This window comes from Pyrgilauda ruficollis, unplaced genomic scaffold (assembly GCF_017590135.1).
Source record: "Pyrgilauda ruficollis isolate IOZ18807 unplaced genomic scaffold, ASM1759013v1 scaffold45, whole genome shotgun sequence".
Lineage (NCBI taxonomy): Eukaryota > Metazoa > Chordata > Aves > Passeriformes > Passeridae > Pyrgilauda > Pyrgilauda ruficollis.
Window position 1 is genome coordinate 2828917 of NW_024526044.1, and position 15358 is coordinate 2844274.

The 15358-nt window shown below is 46.1% G+C and overlaps 3 protein-coding genes across 5 annotated transcripts; all 3 read left to right on the forward strand.

The window, feature by feature from the left end:
- The first annotated feature begins 1631 nt into the window (after positions 1-1631).
- PRELID3B (PRELI domain containing 3B) lies at positions 1632-7971 on the forward strand. Of its 3 annotated transcripts, none has more exons than XR_005956048.1 (6): positions 1632-1988; positions 2578-2746; positions 3018-3184; positions 3561-3631; positions 3731-3930; positions 4400-4495. XR_005956048.1 is itself a non-coding variant. In XM_041478416.1 (6 exons), the coding sequence occupies exons 1-6, from the start codon at positions 1665-1667 to the stop codon at positions 5316-5318; spliced, it is 954 nt and encodes a 317-aa protein (XP_041334350.1). In that variant the 5' UTR covers positions 1650-1664; the 3' UTR covers positions 5319-7971. The 3 variants fall into 3 exon arrangements, 2 of the variants coding, with proteins under 2 accessions (XP_041334350.1, XP_041334351.1); XM_041478416.1 differs by lacking the exon at positions 3731-3930 and adding an exon at positions 5199-7971 and having other exon boundaries at positions 1650-1988; positions 4400-4502; XM_041478417.1 differs by lacking the exon at positions 3731-3930 and adding an exon at positions 5199-7971 and having other exon boundaries at positions 1834-1988; positions 3095-3184; positions 4400-4502.
- LOC121359456 (putative protein TPRXL) lies at positions 7320-12608 on the forward strand. The gene is made up of 3 exons (XM_041478401.1): positions 7320-7334; positions 8760-8852; positions 10454-12608. Exons 1-3 carry the CDS (start codon positions 7320-7322, stop codon positions 11300-11302), a joined length of 957 nt encoding a protein of 318 aa, XP_041334335.1. The 3' UTR covers positions 11303-12608.
- A 942-nt stretch (positions 12609-13550) lies between these two features.
- Positions 13551-14745, forward strand: ATP5F1E (ATP synthase F1 subunit epsilon). The gene is made up of 3 exons (XM_041478433.1): positions 13551-13708; positions 13849-13975; positions 14608-14745. Exons 1-2 carry the CDS (start codon positions 13677-13679, stop codon positions 13970-13972), a joined length of 156 nt encoding a protein of 51 aa, XP_041334367.1. The 5' UTR covers positions 13551-13676; the 3' UTR covers positions 13973-13975; positions 14608-14745.
- The last annotated feature ends 613 nt before the right edge of the window (positions 14746-15358 follow it).

Below are 15358 nucleotides of genomic sequence, written 5' to 3' on the forward strand. Positions count from 1 at the left end.
CACAGAATCACAAGGCCCATTTCATGCATCAGTTGCATCTAGAAGCTGTGAGCAAACAGCCCCTGAAAGGCACATATGGACTAAGGAATCTCATCTCAGGTTTTTATATTCTCTTGTAGGTGTCCATCATCATGCTCAGTGATCACTTTGGTACTGCCTGGGACTGGACAAACTCAACTGAGTTTGTTGAAAAGAATGTTTTCTTTCATTCCAGTTATTAGACAGATACTGACAGCACATAGGGGTAAAGCTATTGGATTTTATTATACTATAATATATGTAAATAATTCTAATGTTAAGGATGTGCCACTTTTTATTCTGCAGTTACAAATGTGCATTTCATTTTCCTAAATTCTGGCTGTATTATTTATAATTGTGTTATTTCTCTTACAGGACAGGTTTATAAGTAGTTCCACACTTGATATCACTCAGATATAGAAACCAGCTTTAACAAACCTCCTGTTAAAATAGCCTGAAGTTTACATGAGCAAGAACTGCTGAAATCTAGCTTCTAATCTGCACCATATGTTGGCATGCCTCCTTCTTGGAGATGACATTTTGCTTTGTTTCCAGTAGATAACTTTTCTTTTAAAGAAAAAAAAAAACCTGATGAGAGGCTACAGGCAGGCAGATGGATGAGGGATGGGTGTCTGCTGCACTGTCCCTGCCTGTTTCAGGGTCACTGCCTTCCACAACTGTCACACTGAGACCTCTCAAAATGCTTTGCATTTTTACCATCCTTTCCGAAATTCTCCAGTTGCAAAAATCCCTCGGTGGGTATCCAGGCTACAATGGATTTAGAGCTGCCTCACAATCTCCCAGCAATAACCCTGTCCGCTCTGGCAGATCAGCAGGGAGCTAGCCACGCTCAGGAATAACGAGGTGAAGGAGTCAGGGAATATAGGATCAAGACAGGTATGCCCAGCAAAAATTTATTAGCTTAACAGCTCTCAACTAAGTATTTGCTACTGGCCGAACCTGGTGTTTTTCATTAAATAGCAGCTTCTCTGTAGCAGAGCCGCTGGTTTATGTTGGGATGCACAGGGGATATTTACTGCCGAGAGCGCTCCCGGCCCTGGGGTTTCTGGCACGGCCGGCGGTGTCAGCCATGGCTCTGTGTGACCCGATCTGATTCTGGCAAGTTTCCCGCGGTGCTTTTCCACTGAGGCTATTTCTGTGCGGCTGTGAGCGCAGAGGTCACCGCGCTCTTTGTCACCGAGCTCAGGGCGCTGCCCGCGCCGCCGGGAGCGGTAGCAGGCGGCGCTCGGTGCAGGCCTGCGGCTGTGTCGGTGCGTCTGGGGCCGAGCGCGCTCCTGTACGGGCTCCATGCCGAGGGGCCGGAGGCGGTCGGTGGCAGCGGGCAGCGCTGCGGGTTACGAAACCCTTACGAAACCTCTTACAAAACCCGCCGGGCCGGGCCGGGCCGCGCCGGGCTCGCGTGACGTCACACCCGCCTGCGCGCCCCCTGCCGGCACAACGCGGGAACGGCCTGCGCTGTGACGTCATCGGCCACCTGCGGCCGTGCTGACGCCATCGGCCGCACGCAGCCCGGGCCCCGCCGCCCCTCGCCGCCTTGCCCTGGCGCGGCGGGGCCGGGCCGGGCGGTGCGAGCCCCGGCCTGACCGGAGCGCGGCTCACAGAGCGCACCCGCCCGTGTTTGCGCGATGGGCGGCGAAGCCGGCGGTGCCGGCACTGCCACCCCCGGGCGCGCTCTTCACGCCCAGCCCGGGCCGGGGGTCACGGGCGGCGCCTGGGGCCGTCCCAACCTCACCCCGAATGTCCCCGGCCGGGCACGGCCCGGGTCACGCGGGACGCGCCCCGTGACGTCAGCGCGGCGCCGCGCGGCGATTGGCGGACGCTGTCCGCGCAGGCGCGCGCCGCCGGCGGCAGAGCCGGGCCCGCGGAGCCGAGCGGCGGCTGCGGAGCGCGGCCGGGCCGGGAGCGGCCCCCGCAGCCATGAAGATCTGGACCTCGGAGCACGTGTTCGAGTAGGTGCCGGGCGGGGCAGCGGGCGGGCAGCGGCCAGGCCGGCCCGGGCTCGGGCTCGGGCTCGGGGGGGGCCTCGTCCGGCGGGCCGGGGGCTGCGGGGCTGCCCCGGGCCAGGGCGGCCCCCGGGAGCTCCGGGCCGCGGCCTCTCGCCTCCCCTGACCTTCCCCCGCGCGTCCCTCCGGGCCGGGCTCACGGGGCCGAACCCGCGCGGGGCCCCGCGCTGCCGGCACCGAGCGCCGTCCTTGCGCTGCCCCGAGCGCCCTGAGGCCCCGAGTGCTGCCGGGGCTCAGGGGCTCCCCACGCCTGGGGAGAAATAATCGGAAGGGAGTACTCGTTAGAGGGAACTAGAAACTTAATAAATCACTCCAGTGTTATGAAAATTTGGATGAAGTGCGGTCTTTTAGCATGGTGTTACAGGGAAAACACTCTTACCCGGTTATAACAGAGCCAGCACACCCAGTTAATCAGGTGTGATGTGTTTTCATCGGCACTGCTCACCCAACGAAATAGAGTCTTTTCTCCAGGGAAGGATATAATCCTATTGCAGACAGAGATGTGCAACTTGGTGTCCTGATTGTGTTTGTGCAGTCATCCCTGGGAAACCGTGATGACAGCTGCCATGAGGAAATACCCCAACCCCATGAACCCCAGCGTGGTGGGAGTCGATGTCCTGGACAGACACGTGGATCCCAGCGGGAAGCTGCACAGCCACAGGCTGCTGAGCACAGAGTGGGGAATCCCATCCATTGTGAAATCGGTGGGTGTTGTGTCACAGGCCAGAAAGGGACACCGCAGGGAGGGGAAGCTCCTGAGCCAGCTGCTGTAATAGATGTGTATCATTTCATCATTTAATGGTTTAAAAGTTTAATGGTTTAAGCATTTCTGTATGGGGAAAGCTTAACAGCAGCACACAGTGACCCTGACAGCCAAATCTGCATCTTAGGCTGGAAAATGAGATCTGCCTCAGCTGAATAGCTTTGTTTTAAGCTAGATCCTAATTGTGTTCTCTTGGTGTCTGTTCAATGCAGTAACCACTGCATTTAAAGGCATGAAGAATTGCAGTGGGTTGGTGGAATTGATGCCATCTCTGTTTGCCTGTCCCCAGCTCATTGGCACCTGCAGGACAAGGACGTATGTGCAGGAGCACTCTGTTGTTGACCCTGTGAAAAAAACAATGGAGCTTAAATCCTGCAATGTAAGTAGTTGTGTTTGTGCCTCTGAAGTGGAGCACAGAGTATAACAGCACCTTGTACTTATGAAAAGGAAAATCATCTTGAAAATAACTTGAAAATTGCATTGGAAGAGTACAAGTTAAAGGTTTAAGTAACGTGGTTAGAGCTGATCAGTTCTGGTTTTCAGGAAGGAGCTGCTTGGCTTTTGGAACTTGTCACTGTTGAAGCTGTGAACATACTGATGAGCAGGAGTTTTGGGGTGGGAGTGGTGTTAAGAAAAAATGTTTTAAAGCCTCTTGGTGTAGGTACACTGTGACTGTCCCCTAATCATGTGACATTTTGCTCTCTGTAGTACTCTGTTATTTGTATCAAAGGGTAATCCTGTCCTGTGTTCTACAGATTTCATTTACAAACCTCGTGTCAGTCGATGAGAGGCTTGTCTATAAACCACACCCTCATGAACCACACAAGTGAGTACCTCCCTGCTCTGAGATTGACTGCATTTTGCTTTGAAAATGTCCATGGTTTCCCGTGATCAGAAGATGAGGGTTACATGGTCTCTGTTACAGTAAATTGTCTAAACCAGGATTGAATGGACTGTCACTTGCTGCAGTGACATTGGTCCTGCAGAGCCCTGGGAGACTTTGGGTCACGCTGTGCTGGAGTCCAGTCCAGTTCAGGGTGTTCTGTCTCTAACTGAACTCGTGTACATCTGCAGTTTTCAGCTCCTTGTTCCACACTGATGTGCCTTCAGCCTCTGATTTTGGAGGTTTGTGTTTTGGTGGTTGCTTGGTGTTTTTAATGCAGCTTAGAGCTTCGTGAGTCTGTACTGCTGCAAGTGGAGATAAATCTGAAAGATCATGCTAGAGATTCTAACATTGGAGTTTTTTGTGTCATGACAGTCAGAAATGTTCAGTCCCCATTGTTGAAGGGGATGTTTTAATACTGTTTTCCCAGTGTTCAGTAACTCCAAATCTGCTGTTTCCACTCTTAACATCCTGCTGCTAAAGATGGAAATGGCTGAGAGCCACAAAGGGAGGCTTGGACTTGCCAGGCACTCCTGGGCTTTATTTTATAAGTAGAAGCATGAAGCAATTACACAATGTGGCAGTGAGTTGTGTTCAGGGGGCAAGAAGTTCTGTGTTATGGAGCAAAGCTGATGAGGGAATGTACTTGTAGGGCAGGAGGGAGTTTCTGTTAAACTACTCAGAGTAATTCAGTTTCCTGCTCTGTTTCAGAACCATTCTGACACAAGAAGCAATAATATCTGTAAAAGGTGTCAGCCTCAGCAGTTACCTAGAAGGGCTAATGGCAAACACAATTTCTTCCAATGCTAAAAAAGTAAGTATGGCCTTTGTGTGAAATGTGTGGTCACTGGCTAAATGTCAAAGGGAATAAAGATCTCTGGTTCACTTTTTGACTGTCAGCAGTCTTAGAAAGGAGCCACATAGTTCTGCTGCCTTTACTGTAGAGACTGAATGCTCAGCATGCTGAGCTTATTCTTCATTTTCCTCTTGTGAATGGAGATAAGATGAATTGTTATTGGCAAAGCTCTCTGAATCTTCACTGGAGAAAACATCTCCACTCACTCAGCAGTGGGACACTGTCATTCTTTTGCTGCCCTCTTGATGCCACGTATTCATTTTTGCTGTCAAAAAAGGACCTACATTCATACAGAATGTGTGAATACAGACCTGAAATAGTTATGTGGGAGCAGTGAAGCAGTATTTTAGTTGAGAGTCTGTCCTCTGGCAATCCAAAGATACTTGAGTTCAGCCTCGAGAATGATAAAGCAATCTGGCTAAAAAGTCTTTTGTGGATCATAATGTGAGAACTGCTGGTACAAGGAATTGTTTTAATGAAATCAAAGGCAGAACATGTTCCAGCAGTACTCCAGTTATTGAAATAGCATCAGAGGCATGTTTTTTTGTTCCTTCCTCCTTTAACTGCTGTGTCTTTAGTCATTTTCAGTAAGAATTTAGCTGATTTACTTATTTACTAAGACTTATGCACTAATAAACTTTCCTTTAACTGTAGGGCCGTGAAGCATTGGAATGGGTAATTAAAAGACTGAATGCTGAAATTGAAGAGTTTGCAGCTTCAGCAAGAGGAACCATGAGGAACTCGATGGCAGCAGCAGCATTTGTAGAGAAATGATGATAATTAGACTTGTATCACTAACGAGGCTTAATGACCTGCAGCCTCTCTCCAGGCCTAAATACATGTATCCTTTGTTATTTAAAGGATGTGTGTATTAGGCATGTTATAAATTTAATTTGGAGAAAAACTGAATTCTTCCCAAGGCTGAGGCTCAAAGGCTGTTTAATATATTGGGTCAGCTGGACCGATGAAGAAATAAATTTCAAGTGTAGTTCCTGTATTTACATGAACACTAACTTATGTTTGCAGATATGAAATAGCCTCATGTAGTGCTGAGGCTGCATATGGTGGAGGACACTGGCATGTTAGGCTAACTTTTATTTTTTGTGTGACTTATGGACTACCTCTTTTGGGACCAAGCCCAAAATTAAGCAGAATGGTTGTTCCAGAATTGTTCTTTTAGTTGATTTTTGACAGTTGTGTAATACAACTTGGTTTAACAGAAAGCTTATTACTTGATGCTTGAAATATAAAAGAATGTATAAAATATTTTTTGATAACCTTTTTAACTTGACTGGTTGAACTAACACGGTACTCAAATTGTTTTTCAGGCACTATAGGTAAAACATCAAAGTGTCTCTTACCTACCTACCAAGACCTAAATCCTGCTCCTAAATGCAACATCAGTGAGCTGGGCATGTAGTACCTTAAAATCAAATTTTATCTTAAACTCCTGCAATAAGTATCTCCATTTCTAAAAGCCCATTACATAAAGGTACGATAAGCACAGAGCCTTAAAATCCTGCAAGCTGCTACAGTAGTAGGTGTTCACTTTAAAGAACCAATTAAAGGCTAAAAAACCTTTGTGAAGGTGGCTGAGGAGATACCTGAACATAAAAGGAAATAGTATTTAACAATATACTCATTAAGTTGATCACAGTTCCAGAAACAACCTGCCCCATCCACAGGCTGTTGTGTTTCACTTTAACCAGCATCTGAAGTTCCAGTTCCCTTCCCCCTTTGAACTGGTTTGCTCACAGTCCAAGGCCCTGTGTATTCTCAGGGGTTTCACTTGGTGTTCTGCAGTCTGTGTTTCCTGGTACTCGTTGCAGGCTCCTGGTACTGTCAGCAGTCATTCCCTGTGGGAAGGGAAAGGTCAGCCCTTGGCAGTGCCACGCTGTGCCACTCTGCAGCAGTGCTGGGCCCCTCACGGGGACTGTGCCACCAGGCCCTTCAGGGGGAGCAGGAAAAGGCACAGCCCAGAAGGAGCTCATGTGGTATTTTGGTGCCCAAGGTTTTTCCTGGAATTTTGATTCTAAGCTTACAAGTGATTTCAAGGCTCTCTTAGCCTTTATGAACTGTAATGTCACCCTGCCCAGCATATTTGATTTTGCATGCCATTTCTGTTATATCAAATTGCCTATTAAGTAGTGTCTGCTTACAGAGCTTATTTTAACAAACAAGAACACTTCCATAAGGTTTGTGCTTGGGGAAGAAAACAGGAATATAGATACATGACTTTTAAAAATTAACTATTCTAAACAGAATATTTTTCTAAACAGAAATGGCTTGAGACTACCTTACTAATTGAAGTCATTGAGGTTTGCCATACTTTTACAGGAGATTATTACAACTGAAATAACATTTCAATTTTAAAAGTGTATGTGAAACTTCTGCAAAACTGTACCATCATTTCTGATAAAAATGCTTACCTTGAAATTCATTTTATATGTTTGCTCAGCCATTAGCATTGTTTGATATTCTAAAGTCAGTTTTTTCATTTCCAAATTTTTCTGCACTAAAGACTGCATAGTAGAACTCACATTTTGGCCTTGCATTGAAAAAACCTTACTGTTTAATTTCTACAGGCATTCAACAACTTCTTGAAAGAAATAAATTTCTTTCTTCTATTTTATTTATATGCCTGCATTCTCATTCTGTCAGAGTATGGCTTTCTGTATGTGGCGCTTTTTAAATAAAATTTTGTTTCAGTTCTGGCTAGTTCCTGAAACTTTCTGGTCTATTTGTGTTTTAGAACTATGAGGTGAGTAATCTAAAATGAGAGGCCTGAAGGTGAAGAAATCCCTGGAGTGGGTGGCTTTTTTTTAAATGTATATCCTAAAATGCACATTCATAGCTGCTGTGGTTTTTATTGCTTCTTAATAACTCAGCTTTTCTGCAAATCTGGCTTTAACTAGCAAGCAGATTGCAGAGTTTGCTGCGGAGAATCCGTCCTGTGGAAGGATTTTCACGGGCTGAGAGCTGTGTTGAGATGTGCTGCAGTCAGCGTGGGTTGCTGTGGGTGGGTGCAGCACCCCACTGAGAGAGGGCAGGGCAGGGCAGGGAGGCTCTGGGGGCTGGAGGGAATGGAGGAGATGAGGAAGAGAAAGCAGCTACAGCTGGAGGAACAGAAATGAAGGACCAGGAGGGAAGAATTTAAAATAAGGGGGAAGGGACAGAGGAAGTGGAGGGGCAGAGGTGGAGGAATGAGATGTGAACAATTCAGTGCTGAGGGCCCTGATGGATCCCTGCCCACCAAAGGGTGTCAGCACCTGCTCAGCCGCAGCAGTGAACCACAAGTGCCAGCCAGGGATTTGATCCAAAAAAAAAAGCAGAAAAATTGTAACCACCATTTCCTGGAACATTGCTGATCTGTCTCCTGTGGTCTGTACTTTCATTCATATTTCCAATAAATGTCAAATCCAGTAAACATGAGCACCCACTGTGTGATAACTGCAGCATTTCCAGTCTCCTGGCCCTGACAGAGCATTGGCTCCAAGGGAAGGGCAGCAACCTGTTGAGGTTCACTTTTATGGAAGAACTGAAGAGCTTGTGTGGAAGCAGTGAGTCATTTTAGAACCCTTCCATTTCTTAAGGTGGAGGTTGTTCTTTCACTTGCCACAGGATCTGTTAATTTCTCTCTTAAATAACTCCATGGCTTAGCTTTACATGCTGCTGTAGAACTGAATTATTCTAAGCTAAGGCTACATGTTACAACCAAGCTGAACTCATTGCTTACCTTAGGAGGACCCTGAGCACCAGCTGTGGATAAAATATCTTACATCATGATGCTATTTTGTTATAAACACATTTAAAAAGCAACACAAGTTATTAACCACGTGAAAAGAGGAAGTAATGCACAAGATTTTTTAAACTTGAGTGTACCTGAATTCTTTGCAGATCCTGGGTCCTTCCTCAGGCTATTTATGCCAGATTTTGTAGAATGGACAGCTGAGACTTGGATGACACTGCAAGATTATTTTTATTTTGAATCCAGGTGTCCAAAAGTTGAAAATTAACATCTTCATCAACTAACCTTCAAAATACTGTCCTGTAATAGGGAACAGCACAGAACTGAATCTCTTTTAAAATCAGAGCTGATTTCAGTGAGGTGTTTGCTGGCACTCTGTGCAGTGCTGTGCTCAGACAGGAGATTTAGCAGGGGATGACCTGTTGTCATCAGCATGGCATCATTCGAGTGGCTGTGCAGCAGATTAGGGTCAGCAGCAGAGAGAACAGCAGAGCTTTACCAGCACAGCCCAGAATGGCTTACCCAGGCACAGAAAGGAGGTAAATCCACAGCTACCCAAGGTAGGAAATGTTATTACTGACCTCTACGTTTTGGACAAAGGTGAACATAATTCCACGTTTCTTGACAGTGTTATTTCATAGGAAAAAGTGCAATAACTTTATTATTTTAAATTAAGACAGAAAGAACTCAGTGAAGAGATGATGGAATTTATAGACTGTTGGACACCGGCTTTTTATTGTATTGTAATTTGCCTTTTTTTTTTTTTTATAGACTGTTGGACACTGGCTTTTTATTGTATTCTAATTTTCCTTTTTTTTTTTTTTTAATATTTGTTCTCCTCTGTAAAACTTTGAGATTAAAGATAGCCACAAAATTATATTGTTTTTAGATAGCAAGGGGTTTTTTTAAGGGGTTAATTACTTTTATGTTTTATTAAGAATACAGGACAGCAAGCAAACTTGTCATTTCATCATAAATTTTGCATGTTTGGAAAAAGCCATTTGTTTTGCCTTTTGATCTATAAACATTGTACTCTTGAAAGAATTGCAACCATGTTGCAACAGCTCTTAAATTACAGAAGCATTATTTCTAAATGTTAAATATATTCAAGAACTTTTGGGGGTCTCATCAATGGTACATAAGCAGCTCTTTTTTTAGCGTGGCAATTTTTGCACTGTGCTAAATCCCCACGGTTTTAATGTTTGCACAGTAAGACCCCATTGGAGCGCAGTGGCTGCTCAGCAGAACCTGCCTCAGCTGAGAGGTGCCCTGGGTGGGAGCTGCACCCGTGGTGATTGTGTTAAATCCATTACACACTCATCTGCACGTGGGCTGTGTAAGAACCGGGCAAAGCTGGGCTGTGTTCACCTGCAGCCTCCTGTACCTTGCGCTTCCTTGGTCCATAAATTGTGGTTGTGACGAGAGAAGAGTTTTTTGTGCCTTCCTGTCCTGTCTGGAGAGGCAGCTGCAGCTTTGAGAGCTCTGAGCTCTGCGGTGCAGTCTGGAGACGAGAGGAGGCAGCTGTGGATCAGCCTCTTGATCTACTCACACTATAATTAGATGCACCTTTTTGAACTGAAATTTAAGCTGTTCTGTTCCCTTTTTAATCGCGTCTGCTTCTATCACAACTTCTCTTTATGTTATTTTTATTAAACAATTCAAACTAGCACAAATTTAAAAAAAATCGTTACTATACAGATTTTATATCCAGAGGTATAATCAAAAGATAACAAAATAAGACCTCTTTTTATCTGATAACAGCTAACTGCTGTTGCTGAAATGTGTATTTCTCGGACACAGAATCAGTTTAGCACATTGTTAGCTTCCAAAAACAAATCCTGCACATGCTACATAGACAAATAAATTTGGTTGAAGGACAAGCATGCCAGGAGAGAAGACTCTCTCCAACTGTACGTGTGATTCTGTTCTGGTCCCCTGGAAAGAACAATGTTCTCAGTAATTCTGTGGGCTCCTATTACTGGAGCTTTTCTGCACCAAAAGAGAAACTACTAAGAGACCGAGCACAGAGTTTGAATCATTATTTAAAAAAAAAATTTTGGGGGTCATGCTGTCTTTTTGTTTTGGTGTGATGATAGAGGTCTTTTGTTTAAAATGCTCCTGATTTAATCCCATCATGTTGGGGATTTATTTGGCTTTTCAGTGTCATCTCTTCAACCTACCTGGACCTACTTGGTCTCACTTTTTGGCCTCCCTGGACCCCTCCAGTGCCAAGACTTTAGCCTCCTTGGAACTCTTTAAAATCCCCTTTTCAGATTCATTGGATTTATCCAGTCTGAGCTCTTCATCCTCTGTGGAATTCTCCAGTCTCACTTCTTCATCCTCTCTGGACCTTTCAAGTCTCACATCTTCATTCTCCTCAGACTTCTCCAGTACCTCCTCTTCAATTTCCTTGGAGCTCTCCAGCCTCACCTCTTCAGATTCCTGGGAGCGCTCCAGTTTCTCCTCTTCAGTTTCACTGGACCTATCAAGTCTCACTTCATCAGGCTCTGTGGATCAGTCTGGTGACAGTTCTTCAATCTCTTTAGACCTCTCAAGTGTCACCTCTCTATCCACAGATTTCTCCAGCCCTACTTCTTCACTCTCTCTAGACCTCTCCAGTCTCACTTCTCCGTCCTCCACAGATGTTTCCAGTCACACCTCCTCAGCTTCCCTGGACTTTTCCTGTACAATCCCTCCATCCTCACCAGGTGTCTCTGAGAACAGCTCCTCCACCTCGTCGGAATCTCTAGACCTCACCGATTTTAACTATTTCGTGTTTCAGCGCTCCTCTGGATTATCTCCATCAACTCCCGAGGATGTTTCCAACCTCATCTCTACACCTTTTCTGGATGTCTCCAGTCTCACCTTTCAGGATGCTTCTTCCCTCAGTCCCTCAGTTTCTTTGGACATGTCTAACCTCACGTCCTTAGCTCCCCCAGACCTGTCCACGCTCACGTTTCTGGACGTTGCTAATCGCACTGCAGCGGCTTCCCTCGACCTCTGCATCTAACCCTGCTAACCCATCCCCTCCCTCTGCAGCCTCCTCAGCTTCTCTCCTTTCTTCTCTCCCTGAAAATTCCTACCTGAGGAAATTTTAGGGCTTTACAAAATATCTCCTGGCATCTAAACTGGGCATGAAAACAAGTCATACAAATCTGTAACGGTGCCTTGGAACAGCTGCACAAACATCAGTGTTCGTTCTGGAGTTTTGGTAGAGCACGGTTTCTGTCACTGAGTGATATCCAGTCATGGTTGGTACCTCTCCCAAAGGTTTAGCGTTTTCAGTTCATGCTGAATTTTTATCTATCAAGACCAACAAATAGTAAAGAGAGCTAAATGTGTAAGTAATTGCATCCAGGTTGTGTATCTCCATTATGGATTTATATCCGAGTTAATTTCACAGAATTGCAGGCAGAGGCATTTCACAGGGAAGTACAGAGAGAGAAAATGTGGTGGAAAAGAAAATTGTGGAGCAAAAACCAGGTGAGAAATAGGTTAGGGAGAGGAAGCAGAGAAGCTGTGGGGCAGGAATAGAGGGGCATCTAGCTGGAAAAAAAAATCCAACCCCGCTGGCATGATTTTTCTCTGCCAAGCCATCCATGGGGCCTGGGCTGCCCATGAGGCTTAAAATAATCTTATTGCTAATTATTTTACCTTTCAAATCATCAGATGTTCCCACTAAAGAAGCATTTGCATGTTACATCCTCTTTTTCAATTTATGTAAGTACTGCAGTTACTTGTCTTGCATCAAATATGCTGCTCAGGTAGCACAGAGGGGCTTCCCAAAATCTTTGGTGCTGTCTTGTATATTTTTGTTATCATTGTTATGACTGGGGCTTGGAAACCAAATATATTTCCTTTCAATATCACTGGCACCTTTCTGTGTTAAAAGTGCACAAACATGTTTGTCATAACAAATATTTTTTCATTTATTTCATTTCTGCAAATTGGAAAGCTTTGCTCCAATATGCCACATCTGTCACAAAATTAAAATATGTTTCACACAAAAATAAAGAAGGAAACAAATGTATGAATTAAGAATTGTTTTCTGCCTCGTCTACACTAGTTATTTCCTTAAAATTAAGTAGGACCAATTGCAATATGTGTATTTAAGAAATTAACCCAAAATTCTATAGGAGCAGAGTTGGTTAACAGTTAAAAAAAATGACAGATCGCTGGTCCAGATCTGACTGCTGTATGCTGGAGACAGACTGACATATCTGGTGATCAATTGTTCTTTTTGCTCTGGGGGCTCTCCCCTGACATTACTGTGTGGGCTGTTAATTGCAAAGGTGCTGGACTAAATGAGATCTCTAATAAAGCTGAAAATTACTCTGTGCTTTAAAAATGGTTTGACTTTGGATGAAAGGAAGTAAAAGAGAACAAAACAAAAGTGCAAGGATTTGTTTAAAAGCCGGTATTTAATCTCCTTAAATATTTTGTATTAATTATTTAAATGAACATTAGGTAAGGACCAAATTGCTTACATATCAAACATGATTTGAATCTTCTAACAGCTTTTTGTTTATTATATCTGGGAAATTGACTATTTTTTTCTTTGTGTCGACAGCTTCTAGTTTACTATGTTGTCTTTTATGGATTTGTTTAGAGGAAATGATTGAATTTCAGGTGCCCCACGGGACAGCACTGTCACAGCCTGGCCACACACGGATCAACTCCAAAATTTAAACAGTCTGCTTAAAAAACATCACTGGCTCCACATGCTTGTAAAATGGTTTTATTATTAATGTCTTATCTAGAAAAAAAAACAGGAAGTGATAGTACAGAGGGGAAAGAACAGCTTTAGGTGCAAAAGACACCCATTTAACTTGCTCGGATTCTTCGATTACAACAGGATTGCTGAGGAAGGAGTTAATGTGTAACTAACACAGGTGCTCTATAACCAGCCATGACCCTCACAGAAAACTTGCCCTTTACCTTATGCTCTTTAGATATTTGACATTTAGGGTATTTCCGGCCGATTCCCAGCACTGAACCACTGAACCGACTCCCGTGGTTTTGACAGGCAGGCGGGCCCCGGCCGGCCGCAGGCGGGACGCTCCCATCCCGGGAAGGGCACGAACCTTCCCTCACAGCCGGGGCCGGGGCCGGGGCCGCCCTGAGGGGCCGGGGCCGCCATGGCCCCGCCCACCGCCCCTCACGGCCGCGGGGCCGCCCGGGCCGAGGGGAAGGGGCGGGGCGAGCCCGGGGCGCGTCAGGCGGAAAGGGCGGGAACCCTGCCCCGCAATGGAGCCCTCTGATTGGCCGCTGGCGGAGGGGCGCGCCCGCGAACGGCGGCGCGCTTGAGCGGCTCCCGCCCGCTGATTGGCCGGCGGGCACGTCCCCTGCGGCGCGCGCTGACCTTGCCCCGCGGAGCCGCAGCCATGGTGGCGTATTGGCGACAGGCCGGGCTCAGGTACGGCGGCGGCGGCGGCCCCGCGGTGAGGGCGCGCCGGGCGGGGTCACAGCGGCGCCGGGGGAACGCGGGGTTGGGGCGGGGGAGGCGGTGTTGGGGCCGGGCCCGGGTCTCACCGTTCTCTGTCGCCCCGGCCGCAGCTACATTCGGTACTCGCAGATCTGCGCCCAGGCGGTGCGGGCCGCCATGAAGCCGCAGTACAAAGCGGAGGCGGAGAGGGCAGCGGTGGCCACGGTGAAAACGGTGAAGCCCAAAAAGGAGTGAAATGTAAGTGGGTGGGGTGGGCTGGGTGCGTGGCTGGAGCTGTGTAGTGCAGGAGTGGCGTTAGCCGTAGTCAGTGACTGCCGAGTCCATTAACCCCCAACATCTGGAGATAATCGGCTCGATTTCCAGGCATGGGATTGGGGCTGGTGTGGGGCGGATGTGCGCAGCTGTTCGTGGCCTGGTGACGTGTGGGATGGGAAGCAGCCTAATCTCATCAGTGAGGCGAGAGGAACTGTCTGTCAGACCCTGCACTGAACCACTTGGGGTTTGCTCAGACCCGTTGTGGGCTTACACAGACATTACACAGACATTACACAGCCGCGGCTCTGTGGTGATGCTCACAGGCTTCTCGATGATTTTCACCTTTCATACTTGCTAAGCCAGCAGACAGCCTCTCTGAACTGCTCCTTCCCCTGGTCAGCAAATCTGTTTATGGGTTTTCTGCTCTCTGTGAGACAGATGCTGCTTATATCTTTATTTGTGCCGTCCCATACATCACAAGCAGCTGATTATTTTCTGTTCTGGACAGAACAGCTTCTGTTCCTGACCTGAGATTAAATATTATTACCTTTTGTTTAAAGTGTACCTTGTACACATTCTTGAATTGAATAACTTGTATTTTAAATCTCTTGTAGGAGCTGATCTGTGGTGAATAACAGCAAACTGCAAAGCTGTAGGCGAGCTCAAGACTGCAGTGTAATGTCATTACATGAGCTGTAGAACTTGCCTGTTTATGTAAATTGACATGCTAATAAATGTAATTTCTGAATGTGTGGAAAGTGTAGTTCCTCTTGAAACAAAGTTTCTGTTCTGCAGCAACATTTACTTTTCAGTTCTGTTAAAATAAAAGGCTGCTTTTAGCACAATCTGGACATTCAGTAGCAAAATTGTTTTTATTTTTAAGCCAAATCTATTTTTGGGTGTCATCCTGATATTTCAGATACATAAATGAGTGAGAGGTTTGATTGTTGTTTAAAACTTTTCTGCCTACTTCATTTAATTATTACTTTTGACAAAAGTCCTGGCTAAAAGCTGTGTAAACAGAGAATGTAGCATATAGATTTGAAAACTGAAAGCAGGATAATTGTGCCATGGATGTGCTGCTGGAGATCTGATCTCCAGGTCTGAGACACTGAGCAGTGAATCAGGAATTGGGAGAGCTGGTGTCCTGTAAGAGGTGGGCAAGGAGACACAGGAATGTGAATTGTTTATCCTCATTGCACAGGGAGGAGAGGGAGAGGGACACGTTCCCTGGGAAGCAGGAATGGAGGGGGACACTGCTCTTGGCTGGGAGGCAAAGCTGCTCTCCAGGCTGTGTGGTTTTGGGGGAAGTTTTTGCGTTTTCCTGGTCTGTGTATCCTCACAGCAGGGATGACATTGTCCCAC

Coding starts and splice junctions, on each gene's coding strand:
- LOC121359456 (XM_041478401.1), top strand. Junction 8,853..10,453: donor TAAATCCACAGCTACCCAAG/GTAGGAAATGTT, acceptor TTGGCTTTTCAG/TGTCATCTCTTCAACCTACC.
- PRELID3B (XM_041478416.1), top strand. CDS start 1,665: ATGGGCGGCGAAGCCGGCGGTGCCGGCACTGCCACCCCCGGGCGCGCT. Junction 2,747..3,017: donor TCCCATCCATTGTGAAATCG/GTGGGTGTTGTG, acceptor TGTTCAATGCAG/TAACCACTGCATTTAAAGGC. Junction 3,185..3,560: donor TGGAGCTTAAATCCTGCAAT/GTAAGTAGTTGT, acceptor TGTGTTCTACAG/ATTTCATTTACAAACCTCGT.
- ATP5F1E (XM_041478433.1), top strand. CDS start 13,677: ATGGTGGCGTATTGGCGACAGGCCGGGCTCAG. Junction 13,709..13,848: donor TGGCGACAGGCCGGGCTCAG/GTACGGCGGCGG, acceptor CCCCGGCCGCAG/CTACATTCGGTACTCGCAGA.